The following is a 25,558-nucleotide window of genomic DNA, read 5'->3' as shown; positions in this document are numbered from 1 at the left end:
TCATGCACTGGGTACTAGCACCATGGAGGCCATAAAGGGATTGAAATAATGGGAGTCTATTTGATATAAAGCTACACTGCAGTCCGTGAGTTACTTCAACGCAACTTTGCTAAATGCGCTTAAAGCACTTTATATGGAAGCCTCGCTGAAAGTTTTTTGGCTATGCAGTGGCCACAACGTATAGTCATTAAGCTATAAAAGTGGGGGCCTGTGTTCACAGAAATGTGTGTATTCACCAGAGTGCCCATGCACGCTCTCTCAGGCCCCATGAACGATAAACCACTCTTACAAACACATCAGCATAGCGGCAAACTTCTCATGACTGTTTGCCACCTATTGGCTGTTAGGCCTAACCAAGGCGCCGCTACTGCTTTGCCGGTTGTTGGTGACTAGAGTCGACACAGATCTATTTGCAGTGGCCGCAGGGCTCTTGGAAAGCCGAGAAACCACACCTCTCCTACAAAAGAAAGAGTATGAGGGGTAAACCTGAATGGCGCCAACTTTCTTCACAGCTGCCATTTTTCTGACATCGTGCATACGGATCATGTCCGAAACTTTGGTCACTTGGTTCAGTAGAGAGCGTAAAGAGGGTGGTGCAGCCATAGGAATGGAGTGAGAAATTCTATTGGCGAGCACCAGAAATGGCAGCTGGCTGCTGCAGTGCTCTGTCCACGGCAGCCCTGCACAGATAATACACCTCATATTCTTCCACCACGCCAGTGACGTAAATAGGAACAGCCATGTTGGTGGTGCCATGCTGTGATGCAGAGTTTAACTGAAGAGTACCACAAACTATTGTTGCAATGCCCATTCATGTTCTAATTAGCTGCTAGCAATCGTTAACATGCAGTTTTGTTTTCCTCTGATGAAAACATCAACATGAAACGTTTCGAATGCATTGAGGTTTGATGAAGTGTCTTAAGATGTAGCTAGGAGAGTTGTTACTGCCGTTCTGTTTCATCCATATTGCTACGGACCAGTATTTACGATGACGAAGAGGCCAGCAGTGTGAAGACGACAACGATTAGAGGCTAATGTGGGCTGTTGCCTCTTGGCCAAGTGTGGCGTATTTGTTTGTAAATATACCTATATATAGCTTTTCATCTGCCTCTTCCTACGTAAGATATTTGGTGGAGGTGCACGTTCCCAGCACCTTGTCCTGGAGCTTTGCAGTGGATGGTACATCGAGCCTTCCATCATGGCTCCCAGCGACAATCGCTCGACTCGACTGACTCTGACGCCTGCTGCTGCCACTTCGATGACCTACATCGCACTCTCTGCTCCCCGTGATCCTGGAGTATTCTCGGGAAAAGATGGGGAAGGAATGGATTGCCATCAAGGAATGGATCAGCCTGTACAAACACGTGAGCCCGAATAACCGGTGGGACCCTACCATCAGGCTCGCCGATGTAGTCTTTTACCTCGGTATCACATCTCGAGTTTGGTTTCGGGCACACGAAGATGAGCTCACCAGTTGGAATATACTTAAACAAAAGCTCCGAGACTTGTTCGGCAACCCTTACGGTCACCAACTTGCGACAAAGAAGGCATTATCCAGCCGCGTGCACATGTCAACAGACCCCTACGGCACGTCCATTCAAAAGACGTCTTGGCTCTATGCCACAAAGTTATGCGCACATGACTGAGCCAGACAAGGTTTCTCACATTCTCAAAGGCATTGCCGATGGTGCTTTCAACTTGCTCGTCTTCAACAATGTGGCAATGACGGACGCAGTTATCAAAAAGTGCCGCTGCCTGGAACTCGCAAAAAGCCGACATATTGACCAACAGTTCGCCCGTTTACCAAACGCACCGGCAACATCTTTCTGTGCCGACGCTCCTCGTCCCAACAACACTAGTGATGTTATCAGGATCGTCCGGCGAGAGATTGAGGCCGCCTATCTGGCTATCTTCGACTCGAGCTCTTCCAACTCACCTGCCGTCGCGGTTTCCTTGATCCAGGCAGTTGTCTGCCAAGGGTTTCCCAACATGGGTCTCCATGCCGTCTGCTTGGCCCATCGCCCTGATGCTTGCCCGGATTCTTCGATTCCGCTCCGTCCCACATTTTATTACCCACCACGTTTCCGCAACCCATCTGAATGGCGTGCTCATCACGACAAGCCCATTTGTTTTCACTGCCATCGAATTGGGCACATTTCTCCCCACTGTTGCAGTCGCTGGAGTTCCCTGACCCGGACCATGTATACTGGCTACTCTCACCCAAGCGGCCCTTCTCATCCCTATTCCGCACGGTCCGATAATGCCGCCACTGAATCTCCTGCACCGACCGGCCCCTATTCGTGGTCGCCTTCGCCCCGACGCCAACAATGTCGCTCGCCCCAGCGCCGTCGCTCATATTTGCCGACTCTATGGACGCTCCCAGCCGGAAAACTAGATGATGCAGTGCCTCGAGGTAATGCTGCATTGCTCCCTACACCGCCAATTCCTCTACTGCTGCTGCCCACTCATGTGAACCTTCTTGACATGCACGTCGGCGGTGTTTCTGTATCTGCTCTTATAGACACTGGGGTACATTTATCTGTTACGAGCGCTGACCTTCGCAACTGGCTGAAAAAAAAATAACACCCGCCACGACTCCTGTTGTTCGCGTCGCCAACGGCGTAACAGCCCCCGTAATTGGTATGTGTGCCGCCCTTGTCTCCATCGCCAATCGCTCCACTATTGTTCTCTTCACACTCATCACCCACTGTCCCGACATCAACGTCCTTTGCCTGGACTTCCTCTCCACCTTGACCTGCCTGTTCTGGATCCCACTGAGCCAGCCCCCAGCAGTCACCTCCGTTCCGTAGACTTTGTTCGCTTACTGCCTTCGGTACTGGCTTATGTTGACTTTGTGTCATCCTCACCAGTGCCCAACGGTCACTACATCGTGGCTTCCATGCAAGGCATCCTCCTTACACACGATATCACAGTACCTCATACAGTTTTATCTGTTACGGCGAATAGCGTCTGCCTGCCAGTGGTTAATTTTGGCTTGACGACACAAGTGCTGCTACGTGCGATGTCTCTGGCCCACCTTTGCTCATTCGAGGATCACTCAGTAGCATCTGTTGCAGTAGACAATTCAACCGACCCTCCTCTACCATCACAGTCCACACCTTGTACCATCGCCGCTTTACAAAAAATGATTGTGCCCGGTGTGCCGTCCGAGCACGCTCATGAGCTCTACCGCGTTCTGTTTTCAGGCAGGCAGGCAATTAACTTTATGTAGGTCCTGAGGAGCAACTCCGAAACCCCCTTATGAGGGAGGAGCTGCTGCGGGCCGCTCCCACGTCGGAACGGGCAGGCTGTGCCTGCCCGCTAGTACCACAATATTTTTTACTTCAACGATCACCCTTTGGCCCAAACTACAGCTGTTAAACATTGCATAAACACCGGCGATGCCCCTCCTATTCATTGCCGCCCGTATTGAGTGTCACCGGCTGAGCGTCAAGTTATTCACGCACAAGTTCGCAAAATGCTTGCCAAGAACATCATTGAGTCGTCGTGTAGTCCATGGGTGTCACCTGTTGTACTGGTGAAAAAGAAAGATGGCTCATGGCGATTTTGTGTGGATTACCAGAACCTTAGCAGGGTTACAAAAAAGGATGTGTATCCCCTACCTCGCATTGATGCCGCTTTTGACTACCTCCACGGTGCTTGCTATTTCTCTTCTATTTACCTTCGCTTCGGCTACTGGCAGATTGCCGTAGACAATCTAGACCATGAGAACACTGCCTTTATAACACCTGATGGTCTTTATCAATTCAAATTGATGCCGATCGGTCTGTGTAATGCTCCGGCCACATTTGAATGCGTGATGGACTGCCTTCTTCACGGTTTCAAATGGTCCACATGCCTGTGCTAGTTGGACGATGTTATAGTATTCTCCCCAACATTTGCTACGCACCTCGAGCATCTCTCAGCAGTCCTGGATGTTTTTCGTTAAGCCGGTCTGCAACTCAACGCATCAAAGTGCCAATTTGGCTGTCGCCAGATTACCGTCCTGGGACATCTCATTGATGCAAACGGAGTGCAACTGGACCCAGGCAAAATCCATGCTGTTACGCACTTGCCTGTTCCGAAGCATGTCAAGGACGTGTGCAGCTTCATCGGCCATAGCACGACCACTAACCAAGCTTTTCAAGAAAGACGCCGCTTTTAAAGTAGGGCGATAACGAGGCATCTGTGTTCTTGCATCTAATCTACCGTCTCACAATGCCACCAGTTGGGGCCTATTCCGATCCTTCTGCACTTACCGAAGTCCATACTGATGCTAGCGGCCACGGAATTGGCACAGTACTAGCACAACGCCAGTGTGGCAACGACTGTGTTATCGCTTAGGCCAGCAGGCTCCTCTCTTTCTCTGAGCACAACTATTCCATCACTGATCATGAGTGTCTGGCCCTAGTTTTGGCGGTTGCGAAGTTACGCCCATACTTATATGGCCTTACTTATACTCTTCAGTCGTCACGGACTGTCAGGCGTTCTGTTGATTGTGCTCAGTGAAAGATCCTACAGAAAGACTTGGTCGCTGGGCGTTGTGCCTCCAAGAATTTTTAAATTCTGTCGTCTACAAATCTGGCCGTCTTCCCATCGACACTGCTTGCCTGTCTCGCTAGACAAGCCTGAAGACGCCAACAGTATTACCGCCAACAGCATTTTCTCTGTGTTTGCCTTCGCTAACATTGCCTATGAGCAGTACTGGGACCTCTCGCTGCAAACCCTCATTGAGCATCTGCAGTCTACACCTACCACTGCCTCCGTTCGCCGATATGTCCTCCACGGCATCTGTACCGAAGAAACTTCCTCCATGGCAGATATGATCTTCTTGTCGTGCCCAAACATCTACGACGGACTGTCCTCTTTGAGCTCCACGACGCACCCACTGCAGGCCACCTTAGGGTAACTCAGACGTACGACCGCAGAAGCCGCCGCTTCTATTGGCCTGGTCTCGGTCGCTCCATCCGACGCTATGTTGCTGCCAGCATTGGAAAACGCCTCAGGTACTACCAGCTAGTCATCTCCAGCCAATCACCATCCCTGTGGAACAGTTCTTTTGTTTTGGATTAGTCCTCCTCGGCCCCTTTCCCACGTCATCCTGGGGGAACAAATGGGTAGTCATTGCAACTGATTACGCCACCCGATATGCCATCACACGCTCTCTGCCGACCAGTTGCGCCACTGACGTCGCAGACTTTCTCTTGCATGACATTATATTGCTTCATGGCACCCTGAGACAGCTGTTTACCGACCGTGGTCATAACTTCTTGTCTAAAGTTATTGCCAACATTGTGCGCTCCTGCTCCACTCAACACAAGCTGACTACCTCATACCATCCTCAAATCAGTGGACTGACTGAACGGTTAAACCGTACCCTCACAGATATGCGGTCCATGTACGTTTCGAAGGACCACCATGACTGGGACATTGCCCTTCCATACGTCACATTTGTGTACAATTCTTCTCGGCACAACACCGCTGGATTTTCTCCATTTTATCTATTGTATGGTCGCAAACCGACCTTGACCCTTGATACTGCACTTCCTCCTGCTACGACCTTAACAAGCAAGTATGCACGCGATGCTATCGGCCTCGCCGACCATGCACGCCCGCTTGCCCATACTCGACTGACGGCCTCACAAACTACTCAGCAGCGTCAGTACAACACCCACTATCGTGACACACATTTTTCATCTAGTGCAGTCGTGCTCATGTGGTTGCCGTCTCGTCATGTGTTGAGAGAAGCTCCTTTTGCGATACCTGGGGCCCCCACCACGTGCTGCGCCAGGTGACGCCAGTGACGTACGAAATTGCTCTTGTCAATTTCACTTCACACTCTACTCAGGCATCCAGTGATGTTGTGCACATCAGTAGACTCAAGGCCTACGGTATTTACTCGATTCTAACGCGCCCTCGATTGTAACGTGCACCTCGTTCTTTCATACAGAAATACAACTTTCTTGCATTTGGAAAAAACAAAGATTTACTCCCAATGCACTAAAGTTGTGATAAATAAAAAAGGCGCAGTTTCGCCCGAAAGGCGAAGCATCAGTTACGATAGCAAATTAGTAGACAGCTATACAAAAAGTAAGGATAGTAGTTTTATCGACTGTATAAACTATTAAACATTCACTTACTAACTAAATTAACAAGCATGGTGTCGTGCATGCACAAGCAAACGTGAACACGTCTCACTCAATGACCGCGGAAACTCTCTATTAAAACGCTGGAGTGAGTAAGTGCAGTAGCAGGAGCTAGGAAATTGACTTTTGTGTGGCCTCTCGCTTCAATGCGAACTAAGCGACGAGAACACAGTGTGGTGCGCCTGGATGTGTGGTGGTGCGCCTGGTAGACTGTGTCTCCAACGCATATTGCTTTCAAGATAGGAGCCCCGCGGCTGCGCCGTACGTAGCAGCCGCCGGTGTAGAACACCTATCCTGTTTGCGTCAGTCCCGCACGCAAGTTTCGGGAACTCCGAACGCCTGTGATGTGGCCCAATTTTTTTCCGTCTCCACACATGTGATCGCGTTCCTTTTAATTGCGGTATCGTGATGAACACGACATGTCTTTGCAATCACCACTTCCATGCTGATAGAGCAAACGCAGAAAACGGGAAGACCACGAAGAAGGGTGGTGCACTAACCTAAGCCAAAGGAAGCACTGCCTAAGCACACGTACCACAGCACTTGGAGGAAGCTATGGCAGCTAGGCTAGATGCACGTATGAGGCGGCCATGTTGAAATGCCGATGGTGATATGGTATTGCAGATTTAGGGTCGTACTCAATTCTAATGTGCCCACAATTTTTGGACCTGTTTAATAATAAAAAAGTGGGTGTTAGATTCGAGTAAATACGGTACTAAACTGCTTCCGAGCCGGCCTGTATTTGCTCGAGGATATCGCTTTTACCACTAGGGGTAGTGCTTTGGACCAGTATTTACGATGATAAAGAGGCCAGCAGTGTGAAGACGACGACGGTGATTAGAGCCTAGTGCGGGCTGTTGCCTCTTGGCCAAGTGCGGCGTATTTGTTCGTAAATATACCTGTGTATAGCTTCTCGTCTGCGTTTTCCTATGTAACAGTATCTTTGGTAACCTGGTATTCCATGATAGTTACAGTTATACCCTATTGTAACGAAGCTGCATCTGACACAGAAACACATCGGTTGTATCCAAAATTCGTTACATGCTGATATTGGCAAGAAACATTTTAGATTTACTTTATCTCTAATGATTCACTGTACAGTTGAACCTTGCAATAACGAAATCGGCGGGGAATGCGAAAAAATTCGCTTTCGTGAGAATTTCGTTGTTGCGAAAAAAGACAGCACAGATAGGTAATGCATCATAGAACAAAGCTTCACTGTCAAAATTCTGTGAGCTTACTTTGGCAAGCTTTGCTCGAGGATATAGATCCACAATGCCACTGCTGATAGACAGCAGTAGCAGCACTGCTGTGGAGCAGTATACTCATTCAATTGCTTTCGGAAATACAATCCCTTTTGCAAGATTTTGCATAACTCAGCTCCGGATGCAGAGCAACAGTGCATGCAGCAGCATTTCCCTAGCGCAAGCTGTCGCAAATAGGCGCCGATGCGTATGGTGCTGAGCGCAAAAGTGACCGTATCTCGTTTACCCGAAGGCGATCGATCAAGATTACGGCCTCTTCGCACAAATCTACGTCCGGCAGCAAATCGACACACGATGCCTGTCGGGTGGCACCAAAAGCAGCGTTCTCGAAGCAAGGGATGCATATTCCTGGTTGATGGCTCAATTACAGCCAGATGCGCGGAACTCCATGCTGTGCGACCACCATCTCAAGTGCCATAAACAATTGCATGTCGGTGGGAAGTGAATTTCCTTGTTTTCGCTGTATTTTTCTTACCGAAGCGCACATTACGCAGTGCACTGCCGCAATCGGCAATCGTTGTTTGAAACACGCATTCAGTTTGCGTTCAGTTTTGCCTCACGCGATTGGCCTAGGCTGCTGCAAGTCGTCAGCTGTGGGGAATGCGAATTGAACATGCGTTTCGAACAACGATCTGCGATCTTGCCTAGTAAGTGTGCAAAAACGTCACATATCAGTAGCAACATGCGTGCCGATTAAACGGGCGCTCAACAAACAAGATGGCGGCCATGAATGTTTTTAGCGCACGTGATCGCTTCCAGCGCTTTGTTGTTTTTTGTAGACGAAAATAGCTGCACATGCAATGTCACAAACACTGGGAAAGTTGTCGAGAATGAAGTGCACTGGCTATATCACGATGTATGGGCGATCTATTGATGACAGGCTCAGTGGTGAAAAAATAATGTGAATGTACTCGCGAATGTGAAAAGTGAGTCTCAAATGAAGACATGTGCCACAGCAAAGCTGCAAAGGAGCTGCACAATTGTTGGAAGTTAGCGCTGTGTCCGCATCTTACCTCTGTCTCTCGTCTCTTTTCGTGCGCTAAAAACCTAAAAGTTATGGGATACCGACATGCCGAAACCTACGCTCCTGCAAAGGAAGTCACGAGGCCTTCGCCACTGCTAGTGCTAATGAGTTGCGAGATGATGAGAATCGTAGCTTTTGTGCAAAATAGAAACAGCATTTGCTGATTCATCCAATAAATAAAAGCATGGTGACGTAGTAATAATTTGCTCATTGTTTTCTTGATACCCTCAAAATGCGCAATTTTTTTTTTTTTTTTCGATCTTGTAAAAATGAGATTTTACTGTAGTACGTAAACCATGGTGCAAGAAGTTTTCAGAAGGCAAAACAGTGCTCATTCCAGTGTCCCAATAAAGTCCATGGAAGGGCCTGGCCCCATACCCTCTGTTCAATTTCGCTCCTTCACAACGGAAAAACGCACGCGACGCATTCGCTGCAGAAAGTCTCCTGTTCAAGGCCATGCCATACCATCCACCACTAGCTGCTTCTACGCGTGAATGGATACGCACGTTTTTTATACCGGCGCTTACTTCCCCAAATTTCGAAGCAGTTGCACAAACAACAGCCCGCGGACTCGTGGCAAACGGGATAGGTGGCAAGACGTCTCATCACATCCTGCTCACCGTCGCAAGCAGCGTGCAACCTCATATCATCCTGACATACCAATGTTTCCGTCTTTGAATGCTTCATGCACTTATGTTGCATTCAGTTGCCTTTCTCTTTTTGTGAACAGAAGACAAATATTGGGACAGCCCAGAAATATTGATGTAATGGCATATGGCAACTAAACAGGCCGTTTTGGCTTGTCTAGAGGAATTTCACCTCCTAGTTCATCGTAATACTTCATACTCTCCATGTCGCTCTTCGAGAAATGTTTTTGTCAAACATAGTTGCGAGACGTTAGCTCTTCATCTTTCCTTGGTATTGCACGAGCCCCTACTTGCAACTGTGCGGAAACCTCATAAGAAATTGTTTTCCTTGCAGGATGCAATGCCAATGCTGCAGTTTAGCACGGCACATTTCCGCCCCTTTCTCAAATGGCTAGGATGGAAAGTGGTCGCCTTTGTAACAACATGAGAAGCACGCACACATGTTGGAGAAAACAGCATCGCCGGCACACAGGGGAAGCCTGTGAGGACAAGAGAGACAGAAAGCTGGCAAACCGTGCTTAAAACCATGACAGTTGTTTCATTGAAGCACATCGCGTCCTAACTAATCTGTCCTTTGCCTGCCAAGGTCACCTACGCATGCGCAACGCACACCGCGTGCAAGCGAGTGAATTCTTGGGGCTGGCAGACATAGTCTGTTCAGGGATACTGTTGGTAGCTCCTCAAAGAGGCAACGCGGCGTTCATATTTGAGCACTACAAAGCTATTACTGCTGCTACAGTTGAGATATGCCTATCTTAAGCTTATCTGAAAACTCCTCTCATCACGAAGTCTCCTGAGATCATGAAAAGCGGTAATTTACCAATTTGTTTCTCCAACACTGCGTCAAACACACAGTTAAAAAGATTACTTTCTTTTTCTTCTTTTTTTTTCGTACAAATGTCGCAATTGTCACTTGTGCTGCAGAATGTTCTTTGGACGCAGTGTGGAAACAAACCAGCCTATGTACGCCGTACTGTCATCTGCACACTTGTTCTGCGAATCGCGCATCAACGTGCCTGTCTTCATGTCCCTTACAATACACCATTCAAACGGCCAATCATCATATAAAAAAAAATGCTGTTTGATTTGAAAGTGGCTTTCAGCTGGCAAGACACCCGCGTCCATTTCCACTGACGTGTCCCTGAGAGTAAAATTAAACACGCTCAGGGCAGTCGGTGAGCCCACGAATCGCGCAGAGTCTAGTGTGCTGCTCTGTGATGTCTTTTCACGAAAGGTGGATGTGGTTGTGTAGTGGTTTTGTTAAGTGCAAACCATAATGTGACAATATGTCCAAGTGGGGGTTGGGATCAGATTCAGTTTGGCCAATCGCGGAACCTGAAAATGGTGTTTGTGGAAATTCTGCAAGACAAATACGGCAGTGCAGACATCTCCATTTCGGCATTCCACTCGGTGAAAGGATATAGTGCCATCCACACTGTCTTGTGGAATGCACATATCGGATCGGGAGGCCTTCTGCGTTCTTGAAGCAGTGCGGCAGTATGCCTCACTGCATTGCATGTTTGTGCTGCGATGAAGCTTACTGAAGCAAATCTGCACATTATGGAGTGCAAATAAGACCCAATTGCTGCACAAGCCATCCACATTTTAAGACACACCTTGCTTATTTTTACTGTTACCCTTCAGATTCATTGTCTTGTTTGACAGCATCTTTCATAACAGTACCATTTCGTCAGCATGAATATTTCCCATGAAGCTGGAAGTGATCGCAAATCTATAGGAGAAGTGCACTTGCAGGGGTGCAGCACGGTGGCAGTATTTATTTATTTATTTATTTATTTATTTATTTATTTGTACATACTGCAGCACAATAAGTGCTATAGCAGGAGTTGGTTAAGGAAGGGAAATTATACACAGCAGAATACCATACAGCGATAAGGGTGATGTCCTAAGACCATACATCTTGGATGGCAGATACAAAACTTTGGGATGGGCATGAGTGAATAAACCCAGGTAAGAAATTCCAGTCTTCTATGGAATGAGGGAAAAGGCTGAATTTAAACATGTTAGTGCATCCAAAGTAGGGCATCAAGTTTAAGTTGTGATGTCGTCTCGTCGACGACTTTGGCGCGAGGTTAGTATAGTGGTTTTTGAAAGTCTAACAGAAGAATTGACGGTGCTGTGCAAGAAATCTAATGATGCTATGCAGTGACATGAACAGAGCAAAGTTAAATTCAAGGAACGAAGTGCAGAAGAGGGTGAAAAGTCACGATCATAATGGTGATTACAGCCTTTTTCTTAATTCTTTCTAGCCTGTTAATCTCATGGTGCTTATAAGTGTTGCAAACAACAGATGCGTAGTCAACAACAGGATGGATTAGCGATTTATATAATAGTAGCCTAGGATCTTTTGAAGAGTTGAATGCTGGAAAGTTGGAATGTTGCGGTGAACGGGAGTACGGTATACACGTAGTATAGAGTTATATTTTTACATGGGATTTCCAAAGGGATGTTAGAGTGGTTCGATATAGGCAATAATTTGACATATTCAAGTTTGATATATCTGGGGTCAACTATAGAATGTCCGTCGCTTCTGTTTCTTGACATTATTGATTTTAAATCTGGGAAAATTTATAAAATATGAGGTGATATCTCAATTTTTGTACATCACACCCATAGAATAGCATGTAAACAATAGGAATGCGCCTTGCATTTCCTCACCAAACCATGACGCTATCGTGCCTCCTGCTCGTGCTGTCACAGCTGGATAGATTCTCCTCCAAAAACATTTTTTTTTCTCCGTGACATAAATGAACAAGGTAAAGCTTTCTATTATTTCACATCATATTCTTATAAGGTGGCCTCTAACTCTTTAAAAGCAAGGCAGGATAGTGGGCTAGTTGGTATTACATTATACTAGTAGTGTTTGTTCATGTCTATCCATTTGTCCCTGTTTTTTCCTTCATGCTTCGAGTGTAATAGCAGTAGTCGTAAAAGGCGATAACTTTTTGTGTTTACCTGACACGTGTCCTCTTTCAGCAATATGAGTTTGATTAAAAGATGTTATCTTGATGATCTCAGATTGGTCAAGCTGTAGCTGTGTCAAGGGCTGGCACAGTGACTGCTGTTGTTCAGACGTCGAGCGCAAGTGGTGCAGTAGCAACAAGTGGCACCAGCAGTCTTGTGACATCTGTGAGCAGCAGCTCAGCAGCCGTGCAAGTGCCAGGCAGCAAGTTTCACTATGTGCGCCTGGTCAGTGCTCCTGCAGCAAGCACACAAGCCAGTACAGTCCTTGGTGGTAAGCAGAAGTAGAATGATTTTAACTCTTTCGTTATCGCTACAAATGTGCTCATTTTCGGTGCTTTTTATGTTTTAACTTTTTACTTCAAAAGGTATTAGGCCCAATGTATACCACAATATAAAGTTATAGCCTGATCATTGTTATTTTGAATGAATCTAAAGCAGTAATAATTGCTCAGACAGTTCTTGAGAATTCTTGTGTGAAACTTCAGAAAAGCACCTCGAGGAACACGAATAAAGGTAATAATTTGCTATTTTTAGTAGAAATACTACGAGTAAAAAAATCTGAAGTATACAGAATGTGCAACCGACTCTCGTAGTTTCCAACTTTTATAAGTCATGTCACAGAAAAAATTGTGAATATTTGTTGCCGTCAGTACTGTCGTATTTATTCAAATCTAGGTCAGTAGTTTTTTTCAATATGCCAAACTCTAGGGTTGGCTTAGATTCGAGGATTTTAAAAAACACGCCAGGTTGTAATTTAAAATGATAAATATGGTGCATAGCTAGCGCCATATAGAAAAGTCAGTATCGCAGCTGCTATTAGCCGCGCCAGTAGCCAACTGAAGTACATGAGCGACGTCGCTATTTTGACTTGTTTCATATCGGCGCGCGGCGTAGCCCATAACGTGGCGTTGTCGTAATGGCACCAAACAGGCAATGCCACTATGTGCCGCTTTCAAACGAAAAGTAGTGCTAGCTGTAGAGGCATTGTCAAATGTTCAAGCTGGACAGGACTTCAGCATCAATGAGAAAAACTTTCGTCGTTGGAGGGGGCAACGTGGGACACTTTTTGCGTGTGCCGCAATGAGGAGATGATAGCGAGAAGGAAAATAAGTGGCGTGATAACAGAGGGGAGCTGGTCACCGAGATCGCGCATGCATGGGCGCTCGGACGCGAGCTTGCGCGCGTCTGCAAGCGGGCATGTGGTCTGGGCTATAGCGACGAGGCTAGCAGCGATGATAACATAGAGTGAGCTTGGCATGTTCATATTAAAAAAATGCTGTTTTAATTTTGTGAATGCTGTCCTGACATTTTTGTTCGGTCTACATTCGACGTAAGTTTTTTTTCTTTCTTTCTTTCTTTTCTTTCTTCGGGCATTCGTTGGTCGGCTTAAAAGCGGGGCCGGCCTAGATTCGAGTAAATACAATAGTCATACTGATGCCCATGCTTTGCAGGAAAGCAGGAGCTTCGCAAATGCTAAAAGAGGTAATTTCCTATTGTACAGGGAACATTTGTTTTTACTCATTGCAGCAGGCACCTGGTTTGTTTTTTACTGCTTTCTTTGAGCTCTCGAAGCAATGGTTTTTAGGCCATACAGCATGCAGAAGCCTCTTCATACTGAATTATTGCATTAGGTCAGCTTTTCTATGAAAGCCAGGTGGTCTAGTGTGCATTCAACTGGCACTGGAGCCCCCACGTGCTTTGTTCAATTCCTGTACAATGCTGTACAGTAATGTGAAGTGTTGTACAATATTGTACAGTAATGAATAAGGGCAGTTGCACACGTGGTGTACAAAATGTAAGAGATTAGAGTGCTAGTCAAGCTTTTGTCGAAGGTCGGTCTGAAATTGACTACGTGCTCTTGTGTGAGTAAAAAACTGCACACGACGGGAAGGTCTTCTCATAATAATTTGTACATACACTGTCAAAACGCTGATTGGTAAAAGCAGTTGGCGGTGGGAAAAATAAAATTCTACTTGCTGTTATCGAACACATTATCAAAACACCCACTCTTGAGCATCAACTGTTTGAAACGTCGTTAATACAGCCTAGACATCAGATCTGGAAATTAAGCAACCTAAGAGTAGCTTGTGTTTTCGTTGCTGCTGTCATTTAAAAATTTCATTGCCGAATCGGCCAAAGTGCAAATTTTGCTTTGTTTTATTGAGGAACTGCTAGGAGCATTGGAAGCTAGCTTTGACGATACCTCCAGTTGAAGTTTTATTTTTCCAGGCTCCCCACTCTGCCAAGAATGGTCAAATCTGACAAATAGTTAAGGTTCAGTTGTCATTTTAGACAGTGCATGATGTTGCTAGTAGAAGAATTCCAATGAAGATGTTAACAGCACATAGGAAAACTTTCGATCAAATTTGGTCGATTTCTATAGGTGCGGTAACAAAAGAGTTAAAGTGACCACTGCACTTGCACCCAGGTGAATCATTTGCAGAATCACCTGTTGTGCACCGGATTTAAAGTGGTAATGCCAACCAAAGCCAACCCTGACTCCAATTTAAGCTTTTCTTTTTCTATTCTTTTGGTTCACTTTCGGTTGCTCTCGTTTTGAAATGGTAGGGTGAGGTAGGATGTTTTGGATATACAGTTTTGGGTACTGCTAAGCTGATCATGTTGCACTTATTTAATTTACTTTGCTATGATGTCAGACTGTCAGTACCGTTGAGGACAAATTTTCTTTTTATTCCATGTCAAATCTTTTAGTTTGTGGAGATGGAAAGTTGTCTTGTCTCCCCTTTTGTACTAAGTGGGGAGGGGGAGTTGGCCTGTATAATGTGATTAAGAGGTCTTGTGTGTCCATAGTAATTTTCAATCTGGGTTTTGTATCACACGTACACTGTGATGGTGCTTTTCAAAGTAGTAAAGTCTGGAGAATTTCTGTCTGCCTTAGCTGGTCTTCTTGTATTAGTGCAAGGGTCGTTTATTTATTTTTCTTGAGCAAATGTCTTGACATTACCCACTTTCTCTTTGCTTGGTGCTCATGACTATCCTACCATCCATTTATAGGTCAAAAGAATGTCTTCTTGGTTAAAGCAATTTTATCAATAAAAAAGTATCTTTATTGTGTGATTGTGCTTTAATATTAGCTTCACTGTATGTCCCTAGTCATGTGACCTTCAGCTGTTGACTGCAGACCATAGAACCTTTATCAAATAACTTTTTCAGCTTGGAATGTAGAGCAGTAGCAGGGAACACGGGCAGTAAATTGTCCTTTTTCCTTTTTGGCGATGCTTGTTGCTTTATATAGCAAAAAATCGAGACGCATGATAGGGAATGCTGTCACACCTATTTGTAGCTTGCCAGTGAAAACACACTCAAGCAATGGCTGAAGGTTGCATAGGGAGGTGTCTGCGCTTGTGCATGTTCATCTGCATCCTCCCAAAGAGCTTGAAAAGATGGTAGACCCGTTCAGTTGTCTAGTGGGGAACTGAGGTTTCTTTAAAGCCTCACATTATATTTGAAGCATGGTTCTGAGTATTATGTCAAGTGCTTTCTCACATTGGCTAATATAAGATGCTATGTGCTGCATGCACTGAAACTTCAGTATATGTGGTGCTGCTTTTCAGATATGTTGCCACCTCTAGCCTTTGTTGCACATTTATTCATTGTAAATTGTCATCCCTTGGCACCCTCTGTGTTTTCTGACGGCGCTGGCATTTGCATGCAGCAGCCAAGCCTCCAACCCTTGTGCCTGTAACCTCAGCAAGGCCTCTTGTGCCAGCAGTGCCTGCGACCGTAGCATCAAGCACTTCCAGTGCAACTTTACCTGCTGGTGTGCGGTTGACGGTGCCCATTGCTCCAGCTATTTCAGCCCAGCAGGTATGTCTTCCATAATGGTTTGGGTGAGCCATTTCGCCGCTTGATTCTAACACTGCAAGAAGATTTTGCCACTTCATCCATAGCACTAGGAAAACTACTGCAGGAAGGAATGTGACACATCGTACTTGCTCAATTCTAACGCTCACCCATTTTTCGTGACAGATTAAAAAAAAAATGCTCTCGATTTTAACATGCGCCTATTTTCCGTGACCAAAAAAGAAAAAGTCCTTTACAGTACTGAGCACCTGATAGTGCACAGTACTGGAAGATATTTTCCATAAATGTTGAAAAGAATGTTTTATGTTTGACACTTTTTTCAAGTTTCAAAGCGCCAAGACGCATCACAGTTGCAAAATTTTTCTGATTTGGCCCGTGTTTGGAACTTTTAAACATGTTTTTTTTGTGGACAGCTTTAAAAAGAACGCACGAAATTAATTTACTGTGAAGCATGTTAAAATGAGCAGAAAGGTGTTTCAACACAATGTTTGAGGTTGCATTTAAGTTGGCTTTGAAGTCTGAAAATATTCTGGTAAGCAATAGGAGGACGCTCGCGCCGCCACTTGCATATATTTTTTGGGCTTGCTGGGGATGCTTTTCAGGAAAGAAATTTTAGGTCCTGTGCAGTTTTAATATTCCTACATGACGCATTAAAAAAAAAACAACCAGACAAAGCAAAAATATCATGCGGACATGCATGTCTGACCTCGTGGAATCACCCCTAAAAGCTACGTTCTAAAAGTGTGTTTTAGATTCGAGTAAATACAGTGATTGCCGGTTGACTTTTTGGAAAGTGGTGCTTGCTTCGAAGAGGCTGCCATGAGGCCCGGTGTGAGTAATGTCAAATATGCTTCATTGTGTGCTTTGCTCCCATCAATGTAGCTAGGGTGAAAAAAGACTGACTGCTGTCAAAAATTCTTTTTAACATGAATGCCCAAACAGTCACCTTAATGATCTTTTTAACCCCTTCACAAAAGGAAGTTGTTGAAACACATTACGCAAACACGCTAATCATGTAAACGTGCTCTTTTTAAAGGGCACGTTTAAAGGGCACCAGGCTCCATTGCAAATTTGGGTTATCTACTGGAACTTGTGGATGCCATGTAGTAGATGCTTGTAGAACTTGTAGATGCCATGTAGAGGGGGGGGGGGGGTTCGGCGCATGAACATGACACAGCCTTTTGGCACTGGTATGGGAAGAGGCAGGGAAGGAACGTCACTTGTTGACACTACTTGAGGCAGAGGGAGAGAGAGTCCCAGTTGGCAGTGATGCTTGCCTCCTAGTGGCATGGTAACAGGGACTGTTAATCTCTTCTATTTCTACTAATAATGAACCAGTTTGAAAAGTTGTTTCGTTAACACTCCTCAGAATTGATTTTTGGCAAGTCCCCCCCCCCCCACCTAGTTTATGCCATTTGAGAAAATCCAAATGGTGCTCAAATCTAAAAACAAAAAAAAAAAAGTGTTTTCACATAAAATATTTGTAAAAATGGTCTTTCCTGTTATATTAAATATTTTATAAAATTGGATGTGGTCAGGTTCCACGGTTGGGACTGCTGGCGTGGAATTGCCCCTATTGTATTTCCAGCTGGGTTGAAAACAAAAGGTGTGGTCTGAAAGTTCTAATTAAGTTATTTAGTAGTGTCAAGACTCACTGTTAGGCATTGTTTTGTTGTTGTGAGCCACAGTCCTTTCACTGTGCTCATAAACTGTGGAGTTTCAAGTCAACACCCAGACAGTATATTTAATCTCTGAACATTGCTTTGGCTATCTTTTGATGCAGGGATCATCGACAGGTGCGACAGTGTCCAACTCACAGCGAGTACTGATCCCCGCATCGGCTACCTCAGTGCGCCCATCACTGCCAACCGGACCACTGAGTAGCCTGCCGACAGCAGCACTCATTTCCGCTGGGGGAACATCCATGCAGAATGCATTTGTGGTGGTGCCTGCCCAATATGTGGCCCAGGTAGGCATTAGGCATTTTTAGCCAGATTCTTTCTTATGTCACTTGATTTGGCATGGTCAGTGGCAGTAGTCCAGTGCAGTGGCATTGTTGCTACTCGCTGAGCCGCTGCATCGTTTTTGGTGATCAAAGCAGCAAAGCCTTATTGAGAGTGCTGTCTGGGTGCATGTGCTTCCACTCAGCACCTTCTAGACTGCCGGTAGGGTTTTTAACAAACACTTGTAAAAGTCAGCTGCCAAGAAAGTGTCCACAATCCACAATCATTATTTTTGAAGGATACACTGGCACCAAAGTGCTTGCTGGCATTTTCTCCGCGTACAGCATTCTAGATGACAGAGCACCCGAGCATGCTATTGGTGCAGCCAAACTTGTGCCAACTGTGCCGGTTGCTTCTTCATTGGCCAGAAGTGTAGTGCATGAGTGAACTGACACCATCCTTCCCTTGAAGGAGCTGGTTTACTGGCCACTGCCTGAGCAGAGGAGCAAGGTACAGGAGCACCCATGTACTGCTTGCAGTTCCAGCAGGGCACGCAGCCGTCAGCGTCCCCTTCAGCAGGCACATCACGGGTGGTGTTTCAGACGGGAACTGGCCTCCTGGGCAGCTCCGGAGGCTTTGTACCCATTGCAGCAGCCACCACACCTACCACAACCAGTGTCTCAGCGGGGCCCGACCACAGAGAACCACCAGCAGCAACAGTGCCTCCTGCTAAAGCTCAAGTCAACGGGTGTGTGCAAAAAAAATCCTTTCTCCTTTTATGCTTTGTTTTCAAAATGCATTTTTATTCTATTTCTTTTTTTATGTTCAAGAAACATCATGGCCGAAGTAACATGTCTCTGCAGTTCCCTATATTTTGTTATACTGATCCTACCTTTTCAACATTTGCTAAATGCATTCAGTGAAATAATACAGAGCTCCATTTTCTTTTGTTTGGTACCTTGTGGTTGCATATGCTCTTTCAGTACTCTATGCAATGCTGCAGTGCTTGACTCTTCCTTAGCCTGATCTTTTTTCCTCACTTTCTCATTCCAATTTTATGTGACATTTGTACACCATGTTTCTTTCTTTTCTTCTTTTTTTAATACACTCTGTAATCTCTCCTTTGATGCATGCAAGTGTTGCACCCCTTCCATAAGCAGTTTCCTGTTTCCAAATCATTTGTTCGTTTACTGCAGTTTAATAAAGGAAACAACAGTAATGCTGCTGAACTTTAATAACGAAGTAGTATGTTAAGGCAAATCTTCTGCAAGCTCGCACAACACTCCTGGTGGGCAGTCTTGCTGGTAAGCATTTATGAATAAAATCGCGAGAGAGAAGCTCGACAATAATATCATGGTCAAGTGCCCTAGATGCCATTTTGTTTGCTATGAAGGTTGTGCATAACAGTGAACATATACAGGTGCATGCAATAAAGAGCAGTGAATTATCAATTAATTCCTTTTTTTATTGTATATTCAACGCCCAGCAGGTGTTACAGAAAGTGTGTATGAAATATTGTCAAAAACGAAAACAACAAAACTGAAATGTAAAGGGGAATGTAATTTGCAGCTACGTTGAAAAGTGGTCATTTGCTGTAGACTTGAACGCTCTTCTGTCTTCAATGGCGGCAATAGAGAGGCAAAAGTGATTGCACTCTTTGCTTGTCTTTGGGAAAAAAGGAATATAAAAACAGATTATTGGAGCAGAAAGGAAGAGCCAGTAAACTCCAACTAGCTCCATGCTGTAAAAACTGAAAATTTTTTTTGGAAAGGCGGAGTACAGTCGAACCCGGCTATATCGAACTTGCAAAAAAACGCCTATCAGTTCGATATAGAGCATAATTCGATAAAAGCCTGCTAAATAATTCGATGTCATAAAAGCACATACCATTTATAAAATCACTTTATTGATGGAATTAGCTTAGTTTCGCATGAAATAGACCTGCATTTTCTTCTGCTTGGGCAATTTTGCTGCCTGTGACGCACGCACTTCTCTACATCTTCTAAGGAGTCGGAGCAGCTGAGGCCGCAACCTTTCGCATTCGCGCAGAAGCACCGGACTAGTGCGAGCGCACCAATCGCTTCAGAGGGCGTGGGCAAAGGACAGTCGTTGCTTTCCTCATTGTGCCTAATTTCACTTGTGCTCGGTACGAGGTCGGAAATGTAATCTTCGTTTTCGGGCTCTCCTGTGGTCGCGAGACCATCATTTGCACTCACGAACTCATCCACCGTTGATTCATCAACAGCTTCCGGAAATTCTGACAGCTCGCTCCAAACTTCGGCAACACCGGCAATGGCTTCATTGCATTCATCAGAAGTTACAGTCATCGCTAAGCATGCGAAAGCTGGCACGGCTGAAGCAATTTTGGGTGAACCACTCGTACATGGTTGTGCGTACGCGTCTGGCGCCACGAGCACCGGGTCGCGAGTTTGGCCGCTTTAGCCCTAATCTTCCCCTTATTCTTCAAGATCATGCTGAGAGTGCTCCTCGGAATCTTGCACGCTACGGGGACATCCTACTTGTCACCGCGTTCGACCCGATTTATGGTGGCTTTCCCCGCCACCGCAAGGGAAAGCCAACTTCTGGGGGCATTTTCCCGCTGCTTGACGTTCGATATATCGGGAGTCGCTGCTATTTTTGTTCGATGTAAGTGGAATTTTTGCTGTATATACTCATTGTAACTATACCTTGTCCAGAAATTGTTCGATATATAGAATAATTCGATGTAAACGGGTTCAATATAGTCAGGTTCGACTGTATATGGAGCGTTCCATAATGCTGTCCGCAAATATTCTTGGTCACTTACACATGCATAGGCATCTGACACATTGATGTCTATGGGCGACATCATTACTGGCACTGTGCCAAGACAACGTGCTTGGCACAGAGTCAATCATCCAAACAAAACCAGTTCCAGACATTCAAAAAGCTGACGCTGCCACTTTCTGCATAGTAATAAATTGCGGACAGTACATCACTTCAAAAACCAAACTGGACTGCGGAAGAATGCATTTGTCAACCTTTAGCAGATAGCCACGAGTGATGCGGCATTTACGCCTCACTGTCGCACAAGCATGAATCGAGCATCCTTTCAAGCCGTGACCGCGTTGGAACATTGTGGGTTTGCATGCTGGTTTCTTTTGGGTGCAGCGTGTGGGCTGATCACACCTGCTCAAGAGTGTCGATCTTCTTTCTCCACATCACGATTAATACACTGCGACCACATTGATGCATCATTGACAGCATCCTAAATAAGAGAAGGGAAGAAAGAAAGGACTTGGACTCCCAGTTCACCACTGCTATGCGAGACTGCAACAAAATGGCAGAGAGCAGCCGAGCAAGTGGGCATGAGCAGTGATAGGCAGAAAGAAGGGGGAAAGAAAAGAGGAGAGGGCAGCCCAGGGCGGTGTCTGGCTCAGCTAGCGAGCTGCCCCCAGGTAAAACGGAAGTGCAAGGGACGATGCCGGCATTGCCCTGTTGCCTTATCCCTGATACTTTCTTCGAGATCTCCGGATATCCGGCAAAAAATTTTCAAGATACTAATCACGAAAAACAAGAGGATAAAACCATAGCCGGAAAAAAATTCGTTTTTAGCGATATTTCGAAATATCAGAGTTTTCTAGTGGGAACCACGGGTTTTAGAGACCAAAAAATTTTTCAAAAGGTTAATATTTTAAAAACGGTATTTTCGGAATTTCCAACTATTATTGAACCACTTCGCCAAATTTTGCGCATTCTAAATCAATGTTTTAGCCGTAATATAAATTTTTGGCACCAGTGTGGGCTAAATATGAGCCAGAGATTCCGTAAAAAAGCGCTTTTTCCATGGTGGGCGTGACGGTCCCCCTAGTCGTTCCGTCGTGCCGACCCGTATATCGTTTCAAAGAGCAGTCTCTCGTCTTCCTTTTCCCGCCACCACCTCCTTCCGCACATTGGCAAGGAAGAAATTCCGCCTCAAAAAGAAGACCCAATGCGTGCTGTAATTGGTCGACAAAGGCACGTGACCCTCAGCTAGCCACACCATTGGCTAGACTGGTGTCGTCTGCATCACTCCGCTGCCGCTCCGCACACGTCATGCATGCCAACGAGGTTTCCCACGCTGACAGCGATGCCACCCTCGACCCTGAAGTTCGCTACGAAGTTCAAATATAGAAAAAAAAGGAAGAGGAAGTCGGCGTACAACGTTGAGAAACGACACTCCGCGGTGCCGCTTTCTCGCAGTTGAATGACGCCGGAGATCCTGATGGCTTGTTAGGCCTAGTCCCCTGAAGCGCTCCTGACAATGGCCGCGTTTCATCGACGTTTCGGCGCGACGCTACTATTCTGCAGCTGGAATTTTTGCGGCGTATTGACAGTGGAGCTCAAGGAAAACTTCAAGCTTTCGCGCTAATTCCTGCTACTGACCGAAAATCGGAACTACTAAGTCGCATTGACGACACTGCTGCCGGGACAAACGAGATGCTGGCTACGCCTGCTGAGCATGCATCTGCTGAAAACTTGCAGCGGGTGCTCAGAAGGCATCACCGTAGTGACACTAGCCAGACAGACTACATTCCTGGAGGCTACTAATGTAGTAGCATTTGTATGTAGTCAAATATTTTATGGTGTTCTGTTATAAAAATGTTTTTTCAAGTTTTCTCAGAATCTCATTTTTGGTGTTTTTTTAAACTTGTTGAAGCACTATCTCGGTCTTCAGGGCACATAGAATCATAATTTTAACAGCAGCATGTAGCCACATCTGTGTACTACACAATGCTAGGAGCAGATTTTTTAATTTCGCTTTTGTAAACTAAAACCTGGGTACAAATTAGACCACACGATTGCCATGTCTGGAGGTCGAACTTCAAATTGCTGTAAAATTGCTAATAGCTGCAATTTAAAAAAGTAGTCCTACAGTTGTGTTGCTTACACTTTGTAGTCTTTATAAACATTCTGGCTGATACTCTTCTTACAGTTGTTCAGATAAACAATAAGTCATTCATTTTAATTGCATCTGGAACCACTCGGTCAATTTAAAAAGCAATTATATTTTTGAAATCAGCATTATATACTCTGTCTGGGTGACAGTTTTTATTAAATTTAGCCCAAAAATTATAAAAAGTTTCTGAACCCCTCTTCCCCCCTTAAGTTAGCGAGGGTTTACTGTTTATTTGAACTCGTATGCATCATTACTGTTAGGGCCAGTGCCATCTTTTCTTTGGTTAAAATGCTATAAAAATATTCACTGACAATTATGATAGTCCTTAATGCGAAATTTGAGTGCAGCTCTATATGTGTTCTCATTTTGTGATACCGTATTTACTCGGAATCTAGGCCGACCCCGATTCCAAGCCGACCCCCTAAATTCTGAAGCCAACAAAAAATATATATATTACAGTCGAGCCCACTTATAACGGCCCCACTTAAGACGAACGCTCGCTTATCACGAACAAGTCCGGCGTGACCATCAAAATACACGTTTAGGCTATGGCGCTCGGTCTCAGCTACAACGAACGCCCGCGAGCCTAGCCTATCGACTACAGCGAACGCCTTGGTGTCGCGGACCCCTTTCCACGTGGCGAGATCCGCCGACCCTGTGCTGTGCACGCTTCGAGAATTGGCTTTCCCGCGGCGTCTAGCTGGAGGCACGGAGGAGCAGCGATGCGGCGAGGGGATCGCCGCGATAACGAGAGAGAGAGAAAAAAAAAATGCCGACCCAGCACGCATCAGCAACGTGAACACACAAGTCGAAAGTGCCAGCTCATTCGCCACGGGACCCCACTCGCCATTGTCGACGTCAGGGCAGCGGCGAAGTTTTCCACCAATTGACAACGTAGCACGTGATCACATGCTTTCGTACCCCCTCTTCTCCCCCCCCCCCCCCCCCCCCCCCCCCCCCCCCCCCCCCCCCCTTAACGCCGCGCCTCACACCTCACACGACTGCAGGACTGTCTTTTTCTTACTTGTGGTTGTGCTAGCGTTGTCGGCGTTGTTTCCTACTGGTGTGCTCCCGTGCCTATCCGAGATGGCAGATTCGCCGGCGTCTACTTCGACAGTGAAGCGAAAAGCTTTGGACTTGGCCACGAAACTGTTGATCTTGAAAGACCTTTCCCAAGGCGCGAAAAACCACGAACTGGTGAAAAAGTATGGTTTGTCGAAATCGACAATATCCACGATACTAAAAGAGAAGGACAAAATCTACAAGAGTGCCGCCACAAACTCCGCGACGAGGAAGCGCCTGCGGAAAGCCACATATGCAGACGTTGAAGACTCGCTTCTAAAGTGGTTCCTTGATACTCGAGCACGCAATGTTCCCATCAGCGGGCCGCTGATGTTGTCCAAAGCAAAGGACTTAGCGTTCCTCCTGGACTTCCCAGATTTTTCTCCTGGCAATGGCTGGCTCCATCGCTTCAAGCTCCGCCACGGAATTATTTTCAAGGCCATCAACGGCGAATCGGCATCGGTAAGCGACGAAGACATCAACACGTGGATGTCTAAAAACTTGGCCTGTGTATCAAGTTATGCTGAAAGGGATGTGTATAACGCCGATGAAACAGCGCTATTCTATCAAATGCTGCCTGGCAAAACGCACGCTATGAAGGGTGACAAATGTGCTGGCGGCAAGCACAGCAAAGTTCGCATAAATGTGCTTTTGTGCACCAACATGGATGGAAGCGATCGATGCTTGCCATTTGTCATCGGTAAATCAAAGAGGCCACGTTGCTTCCGCACATATGTACCAGTGCGTTACAGGCATAACTCGAAGTCGTGGATGACACGCGAGTTGTTCGCGGAATGGCTTATTGACTTTGACAGCAGCATGGCGAAGAAAGGGCGCAAAGTTCTTCTGATTCTCCACAACTGTACCGCCCACCATGTCCAAGCTGTCTTAACGGCAGTTGAGTTGCTTTTTCTGCCGCCAAATGTAACTTCAAAAGCGCAACCGCTGGATATGGGTGTAATACGGTCGTTTAAAGCGGCCTACAGGCGCCGTGTTGTGCAGCGGATGCTGATTGCAGTTGATCGCCCCGCTGCCAATGTGCCTCTGCAGGTTTCGCTGTACTCGGCGATAGAAATGATCAAAGCGGCGTGGTTGGAAGTGACACCCGAATGCATCCGGAATTGTTTTCGCAAGGCCGACTTCGCTGACACACCTGAAGCAGGCATTGAAGACACTGAACAAAGCCAGCCTGACGACGACTTGTGGCGACGCGTTGTTGACGCTAACCTGGCCGGCTGCGATCTTGATTGGCAGGATTTTGTTGATGTGGACGACGCTGCTGAAGTTGCGGAGTCGTTTTGCGACGAGACCGCCGTCCGGGAAGTGCGGGCATCAAGCGACGCCGAAGCATCGGACGATGACAACGATCCGTCGGAGCCAGCGCCCGTAAGCGCGACCACAACAGTGAGCCATATTGAGGCACTTAGAAATCTTGTGTATTTTAAAAATAGGCCTTGGGTGACGAACACATCGCAGCTTTGAACAAGCTTGAAACCGCCGTCATTGGGTGTGCTCTGACGGGGCAGACAACGATCACCGATTTTTTTTCTCAATAAATTTTTGTTTTGATTGATGTCAATTTTTGTGTGTGGCCCACATACCACGAACTTCTGGATAGAACGAACGAATTCCGCGTGACGCTCGGGTTCGTTATAAGCGGCCTCAACTGTACCTCGAATGTAGGCCGAACAAAAAAGTGACGACAGCGTTCAGAAAATGCTAACAGCATTTATTGAATCTGAA

At 46.0% G+C, this 25,558-nt stretch overlaps 2 protein-coding genes across 6 annotated transcripts in view; both read left to right on the top strand.

Moving 5' to 3' along the window:
- The window catches only part of LOC126547034 (uncharacterized), a 109,072-nt gene that overhangs the window by 29,652 nt on the left and 53,862 nt on the right, over window positions 1-25,558 (top strand). For 3 of the 5 annotated variants that reach the window (XM_050194854.2, XM_050194853.2, XM_055062906.2), the window contains exons 5-8: window positions 12,122-12,338; window positions 15,744-15,895; window positions 17,676-17,861; window positions 18,375-18,583. In XM_050194854.2, the coding sequence (XP_050050811.1) occupies window positions 12,122-12,338; window positions 15,744-15,895; window positions 17,676-17,861; window positions 18,375-18,583 (764 nt within the window). Of the gene's footprint in view, window positions 1-12,121; window positions 12,339-15,743; window positions 15,896-17,675; window positions 17,862-18,306; window positions 18,584-25,558 lie in introns of all 5 variants that reach the window. The other 2 variants (XM_050194855.2, XM_050194860.2) reach the window with 2 other exon arrangements.
- LOC140215272 (tigger transposable element-derived protein 6-like) lies at window positions 24,093-25,469 on the top strand. The gene has a single exon (XM_072285914.1). It carries the CDS (start codon window positions 24,146-24,148, stop codon window positions 25,295-25,297), a length of 1,152 nt encoding a protein of 383 aa, XP_072142015.1. The 5' UTR covers window positions 24,093-24,145; the 3' UTR covers window positions 25,298-25,469.

This window comes from Dermacentor andersoni, chromosome 1 (genome assembly GCF_023375885.2).
Source record: "Dermacentor andersoni chromosome 1, qqDerAnde1_hic_scaffold, whole genome shotgun sequence".
Taxonomy (NCBI): Eukaryota; Metazoa; Arthropoda; class Arachnida; order Ixodida; family Ixodidae; genus Dermacentor; species Dermacentor andersoni.
Note: the sequence above shows the minus strand (reverse complement) of the source record. Positions and strands in the feature narration are given on the sequence as shown.